This window comes from Phytophthora sojae (genome assembly GCF_000149755.1).
Source record: "Phytophthora sojae unplaced genomic scaffold PHYSOscaffold_16, whole genome shotgun sequence".
Lineage (NCBI taxonomy): Eukaryota > Oomycota > Peronosporomycetes > Peronosporales > Peronosporaceae > Phytophthora > Phytophthora sojae.
The window spans coordinates 694081-710531 of NW_009258130.1; the positions used below are offsets into that span (position 1 = coordinate 694081).

Sequence of the window (16451 nt, forward strand, 5' to 3'; positions counted from 1 at the left end):
CCCCTTTCGTGGGAATGTATGGTGTGATGATCACACGTGTGTTGAGATTGATGAGGGTCGAAGATGCCACGATACCAATGTTGCGCTACGAAAAGCAATGACCACTGTCTTAGGGCCGACAGCAATCAATGACCGGAAGTTTACCCCGTGGCGCTCCAAGAATGTTGCGCTTGGCTTAATGTGGGACGCCGCCGACGGCACCGTATCCATCCCAGCGGAAAAACTACAGAGGGCTACCACCAAAGTCGACCAAGTTCTCGATGCCGGACGTGCCTCCAAATCCGACCTCCAGAAGCTTCTCGGTGTGTTTCGCCACGTGGCCTCGTGCTTTCCATCCGCTAGGGCCTTTTACCAGAGGGCTCACACGGCAACCGTGGCAATGCTGCCTTACGGAGCCCGCGCCCTTGACACCGATACCATCGAAGATTTGCGGTGGTTCAGAGCGGTCATGCTCAACCGAGACCGGTTTAATGGGATTCCAGTATCACAGTTTGCTGCAACTACGCCCCCGTGCATAATCGTGGAGATGGATGCTTCCTACACAGGTCTGTGTGCTTTGGACACCAGCCGGCGTGAGTATATCCGACTGCAATACAGTGACGAAGAATGCGCAGAGCTCCAGAGTGGGTCGTACCAGAATTCGATCAACGTACGCGAACTTCAGAGTGCTGTGCTCGCCGCACTCCTGTGGGGACCGCACTGGCAGAATGCATCTCCGACACAGCCCACCCACGTCCAGTTTCACATCGACAATATGAGCGCTGTTTCGTGGGTGAGTCGTCGGTACAGCCGCCACCCTACGGCGCAGCTCTACAATCGACTGATCTCTATGGTTGAGCTCAAATATGGCCTATTCTTCACTGCCATCCACATTCCTGGCAAGCTTAACACAATGGCGGATGCGGGATCACGGGCGTGGACTGAATCTCATCCATTATGGGCAACGTGGTCTGATCTTTCTTGTGCGTGAACGCAGGTGAACGTCGTACCTCCCTTCGACAATCTCTCAAGCGTGTGGGAGCGATTCTGTGCAGCCACGCCCTGGCAAGTTCGTCAAACATGAAATACAACGCAAACTGGAAGCAATGGCGCCGCTTTTGAAAACTGATGGGCTGGCACACCTGGCTACCAGATTCCGGTCGGGCAAGTTCCAACAAGCTGATTTATTTCGCAATTTACCTCTGGAAATATGGTGGAAACAATGCACGCCGCGGCAACCACCACAACACGATCCAGTCGAAGTTGTCCAGCGTCATCTGGTATCACCGTCGCTATTGTGGCCTGCAGCTTCGTCAGTCGCCCCAAATGACCATCCTGCGCCAAGGCATCAAGAGGATGTCCGACCCAGTCCGCAAGAAACAACCCGTTACGCCCGCATTCCTCCATCTGCTGCGGCGCTCTCTCAACTTCACGCAGCCGAGGGATCGCCTTTTGTGGGGCAGCGTCCTTATCGGGTATTTCTTTCTGTTGAGGAGATCTGAATATCTCGCCATCGGCAAGCGGCGATCATTCTATTGTCTCCAGACCAAAGATGTTTCCTTCGCTGACTCGAATGGTAACCAAGTCACCGCGTCAAGCGCAAGCGCAATCACAATCGGCCTACGAGGAGCCAAAAACGACCAGTACGGGCGGGGATCACGGCGCACCATGCACCAATCTGGCGATCGATCACTATGCCCGGTCCGAGCCTTAAAACACATTCTCCGAGCGCGTCGTGACCTGAATGCTGTCCAACACAAGTATCTATGCGCGGAGCTCGACACGAAAACAGTAGCAACAGTGATCAAGCGAACGGCACGAAAGGCTGGAGTACCCGAGTCCAACTACTCGACACACTCCTTGAGAAGCGGAGGTGCCAGCGCTCTGCTCGCTGGAAAAGCAGATGGCCTCGCGATCAAACTACTGCGCCGGTGGATGTCGCGGTGTTTCGAAGAGTATCCAGTGCAATCGGCCAAATCAACGAGGGACCTCGCCAAGCGAATGATCTAGCCTCGCCACCATTCCAGCGCGGACTCGCAAATCAAGGCATTGGGGCCGCTCGCCACGCCCTCGAATTCAAGTCGAGGCAAAATATATTCATTTGCCCCCCTTACGCCGGTGAGATGGACGCATGAGGAAAACGTTAAAACTACCACGTGTAAAGCAACGATGCAGCCTATCTTCCGCAAAATAAACTAGGGGCGAAAGTTCTACCTACCACGTCGAAAGCTGGCTAAAAAAAGAATTCAACGAGTAATCCTTACACATTCATTTGCAATTACCTATTGAGCCAAGTATTTTGTTGAACTACAAAGCAACTCCACTCCACGACGGAGTTGTAGTAGTGTGTCCTGTCACTGTGCGACAACGAGGAGCGGCCACTGGAGGAAGCGGTGGTCGCGGAGGAAGCGGCGCAACGAGAGCAGCGAGTGCAAGCAGCGCGGGCGCATGTCGCGCCGTGCCTGACGCTGGGGATGGCGCGGCACGGGTAACGGCGGTGACGAACGACGGGCCAGTGACGGTATCGCTGGTGGACGGGGCCACGGAAACGGCGGTGGCGCCAGACGCCCCGCGCGCGACGACGGAGGAAGTGTCGACTGGAGATGGCGCGGCGCACGCGGCCACCGACGCGGAAGGAGCGGTGCCGAGGGCGGCGTCCGTGACGAAGGGCGACGGCGACGAGAACGCGTGTAAGCGCGTGAGGTTTGCAGTGACGGAGATGACGAACAGAGGTACTGAGACGGAGGGCCACGACAGACGCGTCGTGGTCGACACGCACGACCTGTTGGAGGCGTGCGGCTTCGACGGCAACGGCGTCCCCAGCAAGGAAGAGCTGAATGCGCGGGTCGAGGCGCAATTGCGCACCGTGCAGCGGTTGTACGAGGAGAGCAATGGCGTCGTGGCATCCGCCGGCGCCATGCCACGTGACACCGACGGAGACGACGACCCACGACGTGGACGAACGGCGATGCCCGAGACCCTGGTGAACGGTGACGAACCGAAAGACGGCACGCTGCATGTCCAAGAGGTGGTGACGGAGGAGCTACGGGTACGCGACCGTGCCAAGGCCAAGGTGCTACGCGTACAAGCCAAGGATGTGGAGGCAGCGCGGCGAGCGCGCAAGCGCCAAAGACGCATCGAGCACTCGAAGGCTCGACGACAACGGCCGGACGAACGGAGGCAGTGAGAGAGTCACCGTGAGTCAGCCACGAACAACACGGCAGGGTCCTCTGTCCGTGCTGGCGGTGAGGTGAGCACGGCCGAAGACCCAACGGTGGGCGAGAGTGACGAACATGCTGCAGGCGAGACCGAGCTGCGGCGATCGCGAACACGACGTCGTTACGAGAAACGGGCGCGGAAGGCACAGGCCAAAGAACAACGCGAGCTGCGTGCAGCGCTCGTCAGGGCGCAGCACCCGGCAAACGTCTACTTTGCGTTCGGAGAGCAGAAGAGCGCTGGAGAAGGCACGACGATGAGCTGCGCGGAGGCGGAAGCGACGGGTTTCACGCCACCAAGTGCGAGGCGAGTCTCGACCAAGCGAGGGACTCGCTCGAAGCACGCGAAGCAGTACGAGTACAACAGCAGGAGCGTGTACGCACACTCGTACGTCAAGGCGATCGACGGCGAGCTACGACCCGTGCGCGTGGGACAGTTACGGGCGGAGCAAGCCCCGACCGTCGACTCACTGCCGATGGTGAATGTGCGGGTGCGCGGCGAGCAGCGGGAGATCAAGTTGGACACGGGGGACCAATACAGCGTGGTGGGCGAGGAGTGGCAGTCGCTGGGCAAGCACCTGAGCAAGCTACCTCCCGTCGACTACGTGGAAGGCTTCACTGGTGCGGTGTCGAAGGTGTTGGGGGTGTGGCGCTTCCAGTTCCGCACGCAGTACGACCAGAGCATGCATGTCGACGCGCTGATGGTGCAGGGCGCGTCGTCAGAGTTCTTGCTGGGGGAGGACTGGATGCTGCAGCACGGCGTCAAAATTGACTTCGTCTCTTGCGAGATGAAGTGGTACGAGGACGACATCAGGAAGGTGGTGCCGTTCTGGTGCACGAACGGCAAACGCGGCGGAAGACCGGCGAAGGTGCGGATGGCGCGTCGGGCGCGGGTGCGTACAGGCACCTGCCACAATGTTGAGCTGGCGGTGACGGCACGGAAGGGCTGTTCACGCCCAAGGTACACGGTGAGTCGCATATCTTACTGGGGCCGACGGTGACGACGGTTCGTGGCGGAAAGATCGTGGTGCCCGTGATGAACCTGTACGGGAGCACGGTTAAGTTACCGTCGAATGAGAAGCTGGGTACGTGGGTGCCAATCGGAGACGAGATGACGGTGCTCGCCATGGAAGGCGACCTCGACTGTGAGTGGTTGAGCGAGTGGCTGGAGACTCTGAGTGCAAACACAGGACCACTGAGCAACGAAGCGGACCTGAACGTGGGAGAGATGAGTGCCGAAGATCGGGATCTGTTATTACAACTATTACGGCTCTACCCACCGATGCTGGAACCGCGGGACGGATGGCCACCGATGACGACTTTGGGCGTCGAGCACGAGATACACACCGGCACGGAGGCCCCGGTCAAAGTGCGTCCGCGGCGCCACGCACATGAGGAACAGCGGATCATTGACGAACACGTCGACGAGATGCTGCGGGACGGAGTGATCGAAGAAGGACACGGGGTGTGGGGCTTCCCCGTAGTGCTTGTGAAGAAGAAGGACGGCTCGGTGCGGTTCTGCATCGACTACCGTATGCTGAACGCGATCACGGTGAAGGACGTATATCCGCTGCCGCGGATTGACGACACGCTGGACCACCTGCATGGGGCCAGGAGGTTCACGACGCTGGTACTGGCAGGTGCCCGTTGCGAAGAAGGACCGAGACAAGACAGAGTTCGTCACCAGGCGAGGGCTCTTCCGCTTTGTACGGATGCCCTTCGGCCTGGCCAACGCCCCAGGGACGTTTCAGCGCATGATGGACGCGGACCTCAGAGGGCTTGTCTGGCAAAGCTGCCTGGTTTACCTCGACGACGTGATCGTGTTCACCAAGGGCGACGTTGCGCAGCATGTGGTCGAGTTGGCGGCGGTCCTCGAGCGACTCTCGCGAGCAGGGCTGTCGCTGAAGGCCAAGAAGTGCACGTTCGGAGCCGAGAAGCTCGAGTATCTCGGCCACGAACTCGACGGAGACGGGGTGCGACCGATGGAGAGCTTCGTAAGCACGGTGATGAACTTCCCGGCGCCGCAGGACGCGGACGCCGCGAAGCGTTTCGTCGCCATGGCGGGGTACTACCGTCGCTTCGTGTCGGAGTTCGCGAGCAGGGCACGAAATTACTACGAAAAGGAGTAGTTTGGCGTTGGGGCGAATCTCAGCAGGACGCCTTCGAAGATTTGAAGAAGGCGCTGACCGAGCGCCCCCTGTTGGCGTACCCGGACTTCTCGCGGCCGTTCCCGCTGGTCACGGACGCGTCAGTGGTGGGGCTCGGCGCTGCGCTGATGCAGGATCAAGGTCACGGGGAGCAGCCCGTGGCGTACGCGTCGAAGATGAACTCGGAGACGGTGGCCCGACACGGCATCTCCGAGCTGGAGTGCGCGGCGGTCATCTGGGCCGTCAAGTTGTTCAGGCCGTACTTGTACGGGCGGCGGTTTCAGCTGGTGACGGACCACTCGGCCCTGAAGTGGCTGATGTCGTCCACGACATTGAGCGCGAAGCTCCACAGATGGGCTTTACAGCTCCAGGAGTGCGACTTTGAAGTGACCTACAGGCCGGGCGCGGACAACGTGGTGGCAGATGCGTTGTCCCGCGCGCCTGCGGGCATGATAGCGGCAATCCGGCCCGGCCGCGAAGTGCGAGGTGGCGGGACGGCACGAGGAAATGCCAACGCACTTGGCGGCGACGGTGAGCAGCGCGATGACGAACCACAGCGCGGTGACGAAGCACGGCGCGATGACGGAGCACAGCGCGATGACGAACGGCGGCAAGGTGACGAACAGCGGCAGGATGACGAACAACGGCGTGATGACGAACGGTGACGTGATGACGAAGCGCAGCGCGGTGACGAAGAGCGACGCAGTGACGAAGTTACGCACAATGACGAAGCGGCGCACGGAGGCGGAGTGCGGCGCGACGGAGAGGTGCAGCGCGGCGACGAAGCGCGTCGCAGTGGCGAAGAGCAGCACGGGGACGAAGTGACCCGAGGCGGCGGAGTGCGACCAAGTGACGGCGAGGCTCGAGGTGAAGAAGCACGCGGCGGCTGGCGGCGAAGGCCAGCTGGCGGAGACGCTGATCCGAGCGGAACAGGCTCGTGACAAGACGGTGCAGAGGCTGCGACGGAAGGGCAAGTACGGGGCTCGGCCGGTCGTGGTGGTGAATGACGTGGTGTGCATCAAGGAGAGCGACGGGAGCACGCGGACGGTGCTGAAGACGGTCCTGTGGGCGGCGGCGCTGCGTGAGAACCACGACTCGGTGTACGCATGCCACTTGCGCACACCGCAGACGTACGCGCGAATCTTTTCGAGCTACTGGTGGCCCGACATGAGGGCCCATGTGCAGCGGTGGGTCCAGTCGTGCAGGGACTGTGGATCCAGGAAGGCGAAGGCTAAGGAGGTCATACCCCCTCTCCGAAGCCAAGGCATTGGCGAGCCAGGCGATCGGTGGGCGTCGGACGTGGCTGGACCCCTACCAGTCACGGCAGATGGCAACCGTTACGTGGTGGCGGCCGTCGATTATGTCACTCGCTACGCGGTGGTAGCGGCGACGCCGGCGCACACGGCCACGGACGTAGCGAAGTTCATGATGGACAAGTTGGTGTTCGTCTACGGACCCATGATGGAGGTCGTGATGGACGGTGCACCGGAATTGAACGGAAAGGTGGCGGAGGCGCTGGTCGACATGCTGCAGGCCAGACAGCTTACACCGGTGCCGTATCGGCCAGCCTTACTGGGCTTGGTCGAGAGGTTCCATAGAACCTGGAAGGACATGGTCTCTATTTACGTAGCGGCGGCGCAGGACGACTGGGATCGATGGCTCCCATGTGCTGCGTACGCCTACAACGGCGCGAAGCGTTCGGGTACGGGCTTCAGTCCGAACGAGGTAATGATGGGGCGCAAGCTGCGCGCACCCAACGAGCTGCTAAGGACAAGGATGAGCAGGACAGCGAGGGCTGGCACGTTTGCTGAGCGTTACAAGGCACTCGTTGACAACTTGACGCGGGCGTCAGAGGTGGCTAAGGCGGCACTCGCTAAGGATCAGCGCAGGCGCGAGAGATACTACAATCAGAGGGTGCGCGAGACTACGAGGTTCACCGTCGGCGACCTCGTGTGGGTATTGAGGCCGCCGAAGGGCAAAGGAATTACAAAGCTGGCCCACCAGTGGGTTGGACCAGCGAAGATCGTGCAGGACGCAGGCTATGACAACTGGGACGTGGTGAGAGAGGACAACGGCGAGTGGTTGCTGGTGCACAGCAGCTTTCTCGTTTCGAGCCGTTGCGCAAGCGACTCTATGGGGCATATTGCAGAGCGAGGCTGGTGGTCAACAAATTGGGGAATACTGGAGACGCTCGCAAAAAATTGGGTGGTGGCGTGGCTTCACGCCAATCGGACGGAGGGATGCACGGTAAACGCGCTGGGCGCGACAGACGGCCGGTTTGGTGTGGTCCAGCGGCTATCCTCCTATCGTTATGACTCGGTGGTCCACTGGTTGCTGCTCAACACGACCGCCCCCTGTACGACGATAGCGATGAATAGTGTGACCACGTTCGAGACCGTGAAGTTGCTGCAGGAAAAGCGACAGCAAACATGCACAGCCGAAGCTCTCAGCAGAAAGGCGACTTCCAACAATGTCCCGATAGTCACTTGGGTATTCAGCAACTTTCTGAAGGTCATATACAGCTAGTGATTGAGAACGATTACGCGTTACAGTTCGAAGTGTTGCTGTTTCTTACGAGACCGGTGTCCAAGCGCACTCGCCACGAATTCCATTCAGCACAATCGGTGGCGTTTGTACTACATCGACGAGGCTACAAGTGAAATCGACGTCCTCTTGAGCGCTTTTAAATGTTCACCACTTGCAGCCCAGCACATCGGATCAATTTCGGCAGACCACCACGAACTCGATTGGCCCACACGCCTTCTCATGTTTCCATCTTCGTCATACGTGGTGGACGTGCTCGCCTCATTGAAGACCTTTAAAACCTCAACGTGGCCAAACTCAAAACACCGGTTGAACGAGATGCTTCGACGACGAGAAACATCTTGGAAGCTACACATGCAGGGCTCGTCATGATCGCGACAGCGCGAGAAGCGTTCGATAATCGTCGATATCTTGACTTGATATAGGCCGAACTGTGGGTAAAGGTATACTTAGTATTAACCTGCAGTCCACTTGCAAATGTATTGTATCTAGATAGACATATCAGTTCCGATTTGATCCGGTGGGACTTGCGAAAGTAGACTTCCCGGAGAACAGGATCGGCTGAAAACTCAAAAATATTCGCCAGCACGTGCGGGTTCAGCGGGCTCGTTGGGTCAGTTGGTGATTGGGTTCGAGGTCGTTTTGGTCTCGCAAGTGAGGGTTTAGACCCCAGTGACCAAGTACAAAGACTGAGGAAAGCCAGTTTGCTCCTCAGTGGCAACGGGTTGAGTGCGCGCCATATTGGCTCAAGGTGGTGGTTTCTGAAACTCGGCAGGTGCTGCTCGTAAGCAGGAGCAACGGCCACTTCGAGATATTCCAGGAATTTGTTTGTCTTCAACATGTCCAACAGCGCTGCAAAGTCCGCTCTAACCCGGCGTTCGTGTTCTCGTAAATCCACGGACGTACCAACTTCGTCTGTGGAATCCATGAAGCGAACTCGGACCCGACGCGTACACTTGGTTAGGGAGTTGTCGTTGTTTGCTAGGACTGTTGCAACCGCTGAGATGGAATCCCAGTTGGCGCTGAGTTCTGGTAGCGCTTCCCCCTTTTCATGGTAGTCGCTGAAGTTGAATCGCGCATCGACCACCCCACCGCACAGTGATAATTCCTCCAGGTTTGGACAGTGCCGGAGTATCATGAAAAGCTCTCTTCTTGGTACATCCAGGGTCAGATATCTTAGTGAAGATCCAATAGCAGCAAATAAATGCATCATTCCGTCGGAAATCGAGGGGGTCTGCTTGTTGAACTCAAGTCTGAGCGACGATATAGCTTCACCTCCAGCCGGTGTGTCGTCATCTCCACCATCACCGTCAAGCACTAAATCGCACCGTTGTACTTGGCATCGACCGTAACCGGGAACGATACAGTCAATCCAGCTGCTACTGCCGTCGTCACTGACAGTTCGGACATCGCGTCGAATGCTATGGTTTCTGTGAGCTCATTCCGATCACCCAGCACACATCGAACCAGTGTGCCCGCGTTTAGTGTCGCTTTTCTCGACTTCACGAGGCCAGGCGACACGCCAAATAACTTCTTCTGGGTGTTCGGATCTTAGTATGGACGTAAATGCCTCCATATCTGACAAACCCATGCTGCAAACTTTCATCAGCGCCAACGATTCCACTGACGAACTAGCCCGCTTGGAGAAGAGCGCATAAGCGAGCCACTTCCAGTACTCTTTGTTTCTGCCCGGGCTGTGGGTGCTCATCCAGAGCCGCAGCACTAGGTTCTTTGACATCTGATTGTGCGTCATTGCGGAGCATATCGCTGCGGCATGATGCGTTTGCAGTCTTGGATCCCAATTAACACCGATCTCGCCTAACTGCAGCGGATCCGAGCTCCCCCCCCCCCAGGCTCAAAACCGGGGTGGCAGCTTGTATTCGCGAGCTGCAGCGACCGGCGAGTGCCACCAAATACACTTGAAAAGACCTGGCCGTAGCACTGCGCTGACGCCATCAGCTGGCTCTGAAAGTCCAGCGACATCATGGAAAACCACGCATTCTGGTGCAACAGGGTTTTAATCGCCGGGCCCACCGCCGGGGTCATGTCGTGGCCTATCAGGTTTACAATCGCCCGGTCCATAACGAAAGTGCATCTCCACTCTCCACTTGCTACAGGTTGATTCTCATCGGATTCAACGTACTTTTGTCACTGCTTCTTCACGATTTTCTCCGCAAGTCCAACGTCGATCAGTTCCTTTATGACATCAGCATCTTCGGGGAGTCCAAAGTCCACGCGCACAGGAACGTCAAAGTCAAAGCCGGATGTTTCACAGATCGGATTCTTGTCCAGGGCAGCGATCCGCTGCAGCGCTTCCCGATATTCCTCACTGGGGTGCAGGCGCTGGTGCACCCCAAAGAAGAAAACAATGTCGTACTTGTGCATCTCCAGGTCGTGATAGCCACGTAACAGGCGGCTCTGGTATCGCTGGTCGAGCTCGACAACATACCGAACTGGAATTTTCTTCTCGTAAATTGGGCCCCCTTCCAGGCCGAAGTCCACGCCACAAAACTTCTCCAGTAAGAACCTCCACGCGCCATAATCCACGTGAGCCACAGCCGCCAACAGCGCCATGGCCTCCCGAGTTTTCTGGAATTGTTTCCGGAATAAATCTTCGTGGTCTGCATCGCTGATATCCACCCCTCGAGTCACACCCTCCAGGTGGTCCCGCTCCGGTAGCCAGACGCACAAGCTTCGCTCCATGAAGGGCGACGCGCTGCACTCGCTGCCCATGTAGTTCACCTCGCCCTGAAGCACCTGGCACCACGGAGCCAAGAAGCCCCATTGCCCCTCCATGTTGATAGTGGAAAACCGTCACTTTGATAACTGTAAACCCCATCATAGAGACTATAGCCCCTCACATATTACTCTTGAAAGGGCATTTACTATATCGTACCCCTTTGAAAGGGCGTATTGTGCCTTTCGGTCATTTTGCCGTCCTGCGTAGGACTTTGGAGGTCAGTTAATCTGAGGTTGGCGGTCTCTAAATCTGAGATGCAAATCTCGGACGAGTCCGATGAGCGGTCTCCCGGAGTCTTCCGTTCAATGGACTCCGGTTGGAGTCCAAGCCGAGCAAGCTTTGTTTAGGGAAGCAAGCAATGCCGGAACCCGCGAAGGCGAAGGGCGAAGACTGGAGTGTTTAACGTATCGACTGCATCGTGTTTCCCTAAGTTTATTCTGCGTTTGACATACGCCGTATTAGAGTCAGCTCGTATGAAAGTCCTGCCACAAGACTTGGCAGGAGTCCTTCGTAAGACCTCAAACCCCGAATGCCGTGAAAATGGGCGACATTCGGGCTTTCGGCTGTTTGTAGGACCTGCGCAAGTGCTTCCATCGGACTAGCAATTCTTGGTCCTAATTCCCTACGACGGACCTGCTAATCTGCTCCGATAACCTAGCCCATCTTAGTAGGTAGCTGTTTTACACGTCCGATTCGCCAAAACAACTGAAAAGCACAATATACAAATTAGTCCACCACCCCGTCTTGAAGGCTACCAATAATGCAGGAGTCGCCGCCCTCCATCGAGATCTCGGCGGGGATCTCGAAACCCGCGCGGCGTCGACGTCGCACCCGCCACAAGCTCAGCCCCGTGGCTGCTGCGATCCCCGTCTCACTCGAGGACCCGAACGATGGCGACAAGGACGAGGACAGCGACGAAGCGGAAGATATCGAGGCTTTGGCCCCCACGATCCCAATTGTGCTGCTGGATGCCCCCCTCGCAACCGTTCCAGAGGTGCACAAACCTGCTCAAAGTGTTGCAGATACCCCTCCTACTTCGTCTGCACCTGTGCGTGCGGTCGGATTCCCGGAGGCCAAAGCTCGTCGATCCGGATTGCAAGCCAAAGACCGAGCGGTGGGTAGAGTGAAGTAGAATACTTAGTAAAGTACAGTAGAACGTAGATATTTAATGACGGAGATTGACTTGACTATATTGTAATATGCAGATGCACCGACTCAACGGCTCGATCCCGTCGGGGATGTTGGCGCGTCGGCCGAGTGGACGGCGCTGGCGTGCACATGCGCCGGACTACGACGAGGAGTTGGCGCGGGTGCATCTGTTCAAGCCTCCGCTGCCGCCCACGCACACTGACAAGAGGCGGGTTGCTGTCTACTACACGTGCGAGCAGATCGCGCTGTTCAAGCTGCTCAAGTGGATGGACAAGAGCGCGAGGGAAAGTCGTCGCGTTGAAGCTGCGGAGGCGAAAAAGGAGGGAGGGGTGTCTACAACTGCAACTCAAGTCGGCCTCGGACTTGCAAACTGGAAGAACACAATGTACTTGGAAGTGCTGCACTCGAGCTTCACGCCAGAACAAACTGTGGAGGTTCCAGGGATGGACAATGAAGACCCTTACATGGCTCAACGAGCGGCAGCTCTCCAGCAGAAACACGCCTTCTTCTTTGCGTAAGTAAACTGCTGGGGTATTATTTAGCGGTCGTACAACTGAGGGGCTTACCTAGAGTTGTCTGTGTATCTTAGCACGGGCTGTTGTGTCTTCTGGGGGCTCACGAGAGAGGAGGAAGCTCGACGACTTATGATGCTGACACCGTTTTCATCTGCTTTGATGGACCAAGTCGACGCGCATGACATGGAGTTCAGCTACGGCGACCGATCCAGTATCGCGAAAGACTCGATTGTGCTCTGCACGACGACCGTTGCCGAGAAGATTGCGCTTTCGTTCGCGATGTCACAGTCCGCTACTTTGGGGGCATTCGAGACTCGGGTGGAAGATCGAATCCGCTCGACCAAGCACATTCCGTCCAGTCTCGCGTCAGTTGGGTCCATCCAGTATTCTCAAGACGACACGTCCAAGCTGATCGGCCAGCTATTCATCGAGCTGGCCGATGTGAACATCCACTCGAACATTCTGGATGAGCCCGAGTACTTCCTCAAGTCCCAGGACAACGATGATTTCAAGTATCTATACGAGAAAATGCTTAAGTACCAGGACGTGTCCAACCGCGTGGCCATCCTGAACAAGCGTCTCAGTATCCTACGTGACTTGTGAGGCTCACCAAAGTATTATGTCCATCTCTCGGTTGCTAACGCTAATTTTTGTATTTTCACAGAGTGGGTGTTCTGAACCAGCAACTAACCCACCACCAGGGGGCGAAGCTGGAGTGGATCATCATCTGGATGCTCGTGTTCCAGGTGATCATTGCCATTGGATGGGAAATCTTCCTCAAGGACATCTTAGGCTACTTCCATTGGGGATGAAGGGGCATCCTGAGAACTCGTACACGTACGTGTTAGGTCGAGCGCTTCAATCACTCTTATGTATACTTTGTTTCCCTTGGAATTCATGTTCATGGACTGGAATTCAGATATGTTTGACCTACGAGGGGATCTTGGGCGCAGGGACGGCGGGGTTGTCGATCCAGACGATGACGTTCTCCCAACCGTGGCGAGTTCCAAGTCCGCTGGACGGGGAGTCCTTGGGGAAGTACCAAGAGTACATGGCCCAAATGTCATTGTACCACTTGGAACGGCCGTACACCTGCGAGCCGAGGGCCGAGCCACCGCATTTCGCGCTGGTTCCTCCAGTCGGGCTTAATCCACCGCTAGTTTCGCCGGCTTCGTTGACTGCAGGGTACGAGTGGCAGCCGTTTGTGATGAGGAGCTGCGGTTTGAACGTGACGGCAGCCTTTTCGGAAATTGTGACAGGCTCTGGTTGCGGGAATGGTTTGACTTTATCATGTCCGATGCTCGCTGCCTTGCCGTTGGGAATCGCTGTTAGGATCAACACGGCAATTGCAGCGCCGTGGAGCTTCATCTTTGACCTGGAAAAGTGAAGAATGATCCACGAGTGTACAAAACTGACGTTTGCTGGGGTCTATAATCACGTGTCCTGGACCTTCGGGTAAACACCGGCGTGAACACTTGGCGCCGGGATCCGAGCAAACGTAGATGATGCAATATGGACTGTTTGTTATACAGCTTATCTATCTCTATCGCGGCACCTCGGGCCTAATGCACGAGACCCAAGGCACGATGACGCCGCTTACTCGAAAAACTTGGTAGCGAAGGTAAGGTAGGCCGTGTGTCCGCGGATCTCGTCGTCCTTCTTGGCCACGATGTGCTCGCCCACTCCGCCGGGCACGTACTTGCGCTTGCGTCCGCCGTTCTTCTTCCTCTCCTTCTCCTCCTCCGTCTTGGCGGCGTCCTCCTCCGCCTGCTTCGCTGCCTCGGCAGCAGCCGCCGCAGCCGCAGCCCCATTCTCCGTCTTCACCTTCTTGCCAAAGCCGAAGTCCGGCACGGGCAGGTCGATCCTCCGCGAGTTGTACGGCACCAGCCTCGTCTCAATCGTCCGAATCACTGCAGCAACAGCAACAACAACAACAACAAACTATCAGCACCCTCCCCCACAGACAAACATACACACACTACAATAACAGCGGCAACTCACACTCAAAGTTGGCGCTCCTGAGCGCGCCGCAGGTCTTCTGCACCTGCTCGATGCAGGGCGAGTAGGACGCGAAGAAGCCGCCCTGCTTGAGCATCTTGGCGGCGTGGCCCACGGCCTTCCAGGGCGAGGGCAGGTCCAGGAAGACCAGGTCGATGGTGCCCTCCAGCTCCACGGGGAAGCCCTGCTCGCACGCGTCGCGGCAGTCCACCGTGATGACGCTCTCGAGGCCGTTGCGCTTGAACTCGTCGCGCGCGATCTCGGCGCGGTGCGCGTTGAACTCGAAGGTGAAGACGTGGCCGTGCGGCGCCACCGTGCGCGCGAAGCTCGTGGTGAGCGCGCCGCTGCCCGTGCCCGACTCGACCACGCGCGCGCCCGAGCGCAGCGCCGCCGCGAACATGATGGCGCTGGCGTCCAGCGTGAAGACGATCTGCGTGCGGTGGCGCAGCGCGCGGCTCCAGAGCTCGGGCGTGGGCGCCAGCAGGATGAGGTAGCCGCGCGCGTTCTTCTTGCGCGAGATGATCTTGGAGCCGAAGGGCTGGCCGATCATGTCGTTGTGGTAGAAGGCGCCGTGCCGGTTCTGGTAGATGGCGTCGCGCTGCGCGTAGCAGTAGGTGAGCGAGTTGTGCGTCTCGAAGAGGATGACGAGCGAGCCCTCCTGGATCAGCGGCGCCGACTTCCACATGGAGTTGGGGATCGTCGTCACGGACGCCGCGTTCGCGTCGGCGGACGGCATGGCGGCCATGGTTGCTGGGATGCGATTAATGTTGATTGGTGCCGCTTGGCTTTTGTGTGGTGTGGTGTACGTGAAATACCTGTGAGAGACGATATTTGACACTGTGAGATTGGATTGTTGAAGTGACGGGAAAGGTGTGGCGGACATTAACAGCGCTGAGTGAGGACACCCGCCAGCTGTCCTCAGTGGAAAGATCATTTGCATGCATGCAGCGATGGCGATCGTCTTGCTGGCGTGCATTAGCCTGTGGATGGCGGTCATGAGGCTTCGAAGAAGGGGACGAAGGCGAAGCGGTTGGTAGTGTACGGGTATTGAGATTTTTATAATGGGTTTCGATAAATTATCCTTCTGTTTCTGTGTGGGCTCCTCTCGCTGAAGCATCCCGGCGGAGACGACCCTCAAAACGATGGAAGCCCTTCTTTCTCGTCTTCTTTCTCTCCCCTTCCTCTCCTTCACGCACACACTGACGCTCGTGCCAGCACGACTTTGACGTCACTCTGCCCCGCTGCTACTGCTGCGTGCTGCATTCTCTCCCGGTCCCTTCAGCTCCCGCGCTGCGAAGCGACGCGGCGCCTAGTTCTCCTCCGAGCTGTCGTAGTTGGGGTCGTTGCGGTCCACGGCGGCGATGGCGCCTTCTTCCTCCGTCGAGACGCCCCAGTTGTGCGCACCGGCGCCGCCTGCATTGCATCACGCGCCACACAATACGCACCAAGTTAGCTCTAGCTGCACCATAGCTGGCCATCTTTCCTTCTCCTGTATCCACGCACCCTTCTTGGGGCCGGCGCCCGCGCCCATGGGGCCGCGCGAATGGCGGTCCTTGTGGTCGTTCTTCTTGTTGGCGAGTTCGCGGCTCTGCGGCATCTTGGCTTCGCTGCGTAGGCTGCTAGGTTTTTGGCTTCTTGGCACTTTGGATTATGAGCTGCATGCAGCGATCTCCTTCGGCAGCTTTTCATTGGGTAAATTCTATTTGGCAGCTTTAGGGGCGACCCCCCCCCGCCTACTTCAACGCCGCCGCGCGGTTAGAACGACTGCACGTTTGTATCGGGCGCCGAGGACGGATGGCATCTGTCTCGAATCGAGACAGACTCTCGAACGAGCGTCATCTATGCAGCCGCCCGGCTCTTGTCGCCCAGAATGTGCGTCGCACACATTGGTGTGCGACACACAAAGATGGTGTGCGACACACGAGCGCCGGCTGACTTCAACTTGGGGAACGGCACCGCATAACGGACGAACCGCCCTCGATGCTAATGAGCTCGTTTGCTTGTTGCTCACAGGCCGGCTGGCCGGCGGCGCGTATCTCCATTTTACTTACCGCGTCGGCTTGCTACCTACCTTTCCTCGCTACCGCCGCCGCCGCAGGAAACTCGCGGCGCTCGAGGCGGCGCGGCAATTTTAGCCGAATTATTGCTGCCGGGCGACGACGCG

General features: G+C 57.7%; 7 protein-coding genes across 7 annotated transcripts; 3 read left to right on the forward strand and 4 right to left on the reverse strand.

The window, feature by feature from the left end:
• Nucleotides 1–1107: 1107 nt before the first annotated feature.
• Nucleotides 1108–1989, forward strand: PHYSODRAFT_533584 (hypothetical protein; the record flags this gene model as incomplete). The annotated part of the gene is made up of 1 exon (XM_009540844.1): nucleotides 1108–1989. The coding sequence occupies one exon, from the start codon at nucleotides 1108–1110 to the stop codon at nucleotides 1987–1989; it is 882 nt and encodes a 293-aa protein (XP_009539139.1).
• A 709-nt stretch (nucleotides 1990–2698) lies between these two features.
• Nucleotides 2699–3966, forward strand: PHYSODRAFT_534064 (hypothetical protein; the record flags this gene model as incomplete). The annotated part of the gene is made up of 2 exons (XM_009540845.1): nucleotides 2699–3162; nucleotides 3282–3966. The coding sequence occupies 2 exons, from the start codon at nucleotides 2699–2701 to the stop codon at nucleotides 3964–3966; spliced, it is 1149 nt and encodes a 382-aa protein (XP_009539140.1).
• A 4420-nt stretch (nucleotides 3967–8386) lies between these two features.
• On the reverse strand, nucleotides 8387–10815 carry PHYSODRAFT_320146 (hypothetical protein; the record flags this gene model as incomplete). The annotated part of the gene is made up of 8 exons (XM_009540846.1): nucleotides 8387–8446; nucleotides 8475–8717; nucleotides 8757–9306; nucleotides 9346–9652; nucleotides 9748–10027; nucleotides 10049–10228; nucleotides 10608–10711; nucleotides 10782–10815. 8 exons carry the CDS (start codon nucleotides 10813–10815, stop codon nucleotides 8387–8389), a joined length of 1758 nt encoding a protein of 585 aa, XP_009539141.1.
• A 1048-nt stretch (nucleotides 10816–11863) lies between these two features.
• Nucleotides 11864–13101, forward strand: PHYSODRAFT_533580 (hypothetical protein; the record flags this gene model as incomplete). Its single annotated transcript, XM_009540847.1, has 3 exons — nucleotides 11864–12288; nucleotides 12364–12888; nucleotides 12954–13101. The coding sequence occupies 3 exons, from the start codon at nucleotides 11864–11866 to the stop codon at nucleotides 13099–13101; spliced, it is 1098 nt and encodes a 365-aa protein (XP_009539142.1).
• Nucleotides 13102–13228: 127 nt separating this feature from the next.
• On the reverse strand, nucleotides 13229–13594 carry PHYSODRAFT_449487 (hypothetical protein; the record flags this gene model as incomplete). The annotated part of the gene is made up of 1 exon (XM_009540848.1): nucleotides 13229–13594. A coding segment is annotated over one exon (366 nt), but the record flags the coding sequence as incomplete, so codon positions are not given.
• Nucleotides 13595–13885: 291 nt separating this feature from the next.
• On the reverse strand, nucleotides 13886–15032 carry PHYSODRAFT_533988 (hypothetical protein; the record flags this gene model as incomplete). Its single annotated transcript, XM_009540849.1, has 2 exons — nucleotides 13886–14199; nucleotides 14291–15032. The coding sequence occupies 2 exons, from the start codon at nucleotides 15030–15032 to the stop codon at nucleotides 13886–13888; spliced, it is 1056 nt and encodes a 351-aa protein (XP_009539144.1).
• Nucleotides 15033–15327: 295 nt separating this feature from the next.
• On the reverse strand, nucleotides 15328–15925 carry PHYSODRAFT_289242 (programmed cell death PDCD4-like protein). The gene is made up of 2 exons (XM_009540850.1): nucleotides 15791–15925; nucleotides 15328–15700 (listed from the first exon to the last, which is right to left on the reverse strand). Exons 1-2 carry the CDS (start codon nucleotides 15882–15884, stop codon nucleotides 15597–15599), a joined length of 198 nt encoding a protein of 65 aa, XP_009539145.1. The 5' UTR covers nucleotides 15885–15925; the 3' UTR covers nucleotides 15328–15596.
• Nucleotides 15926–16451: the final 526 nt, after the last annotated feature.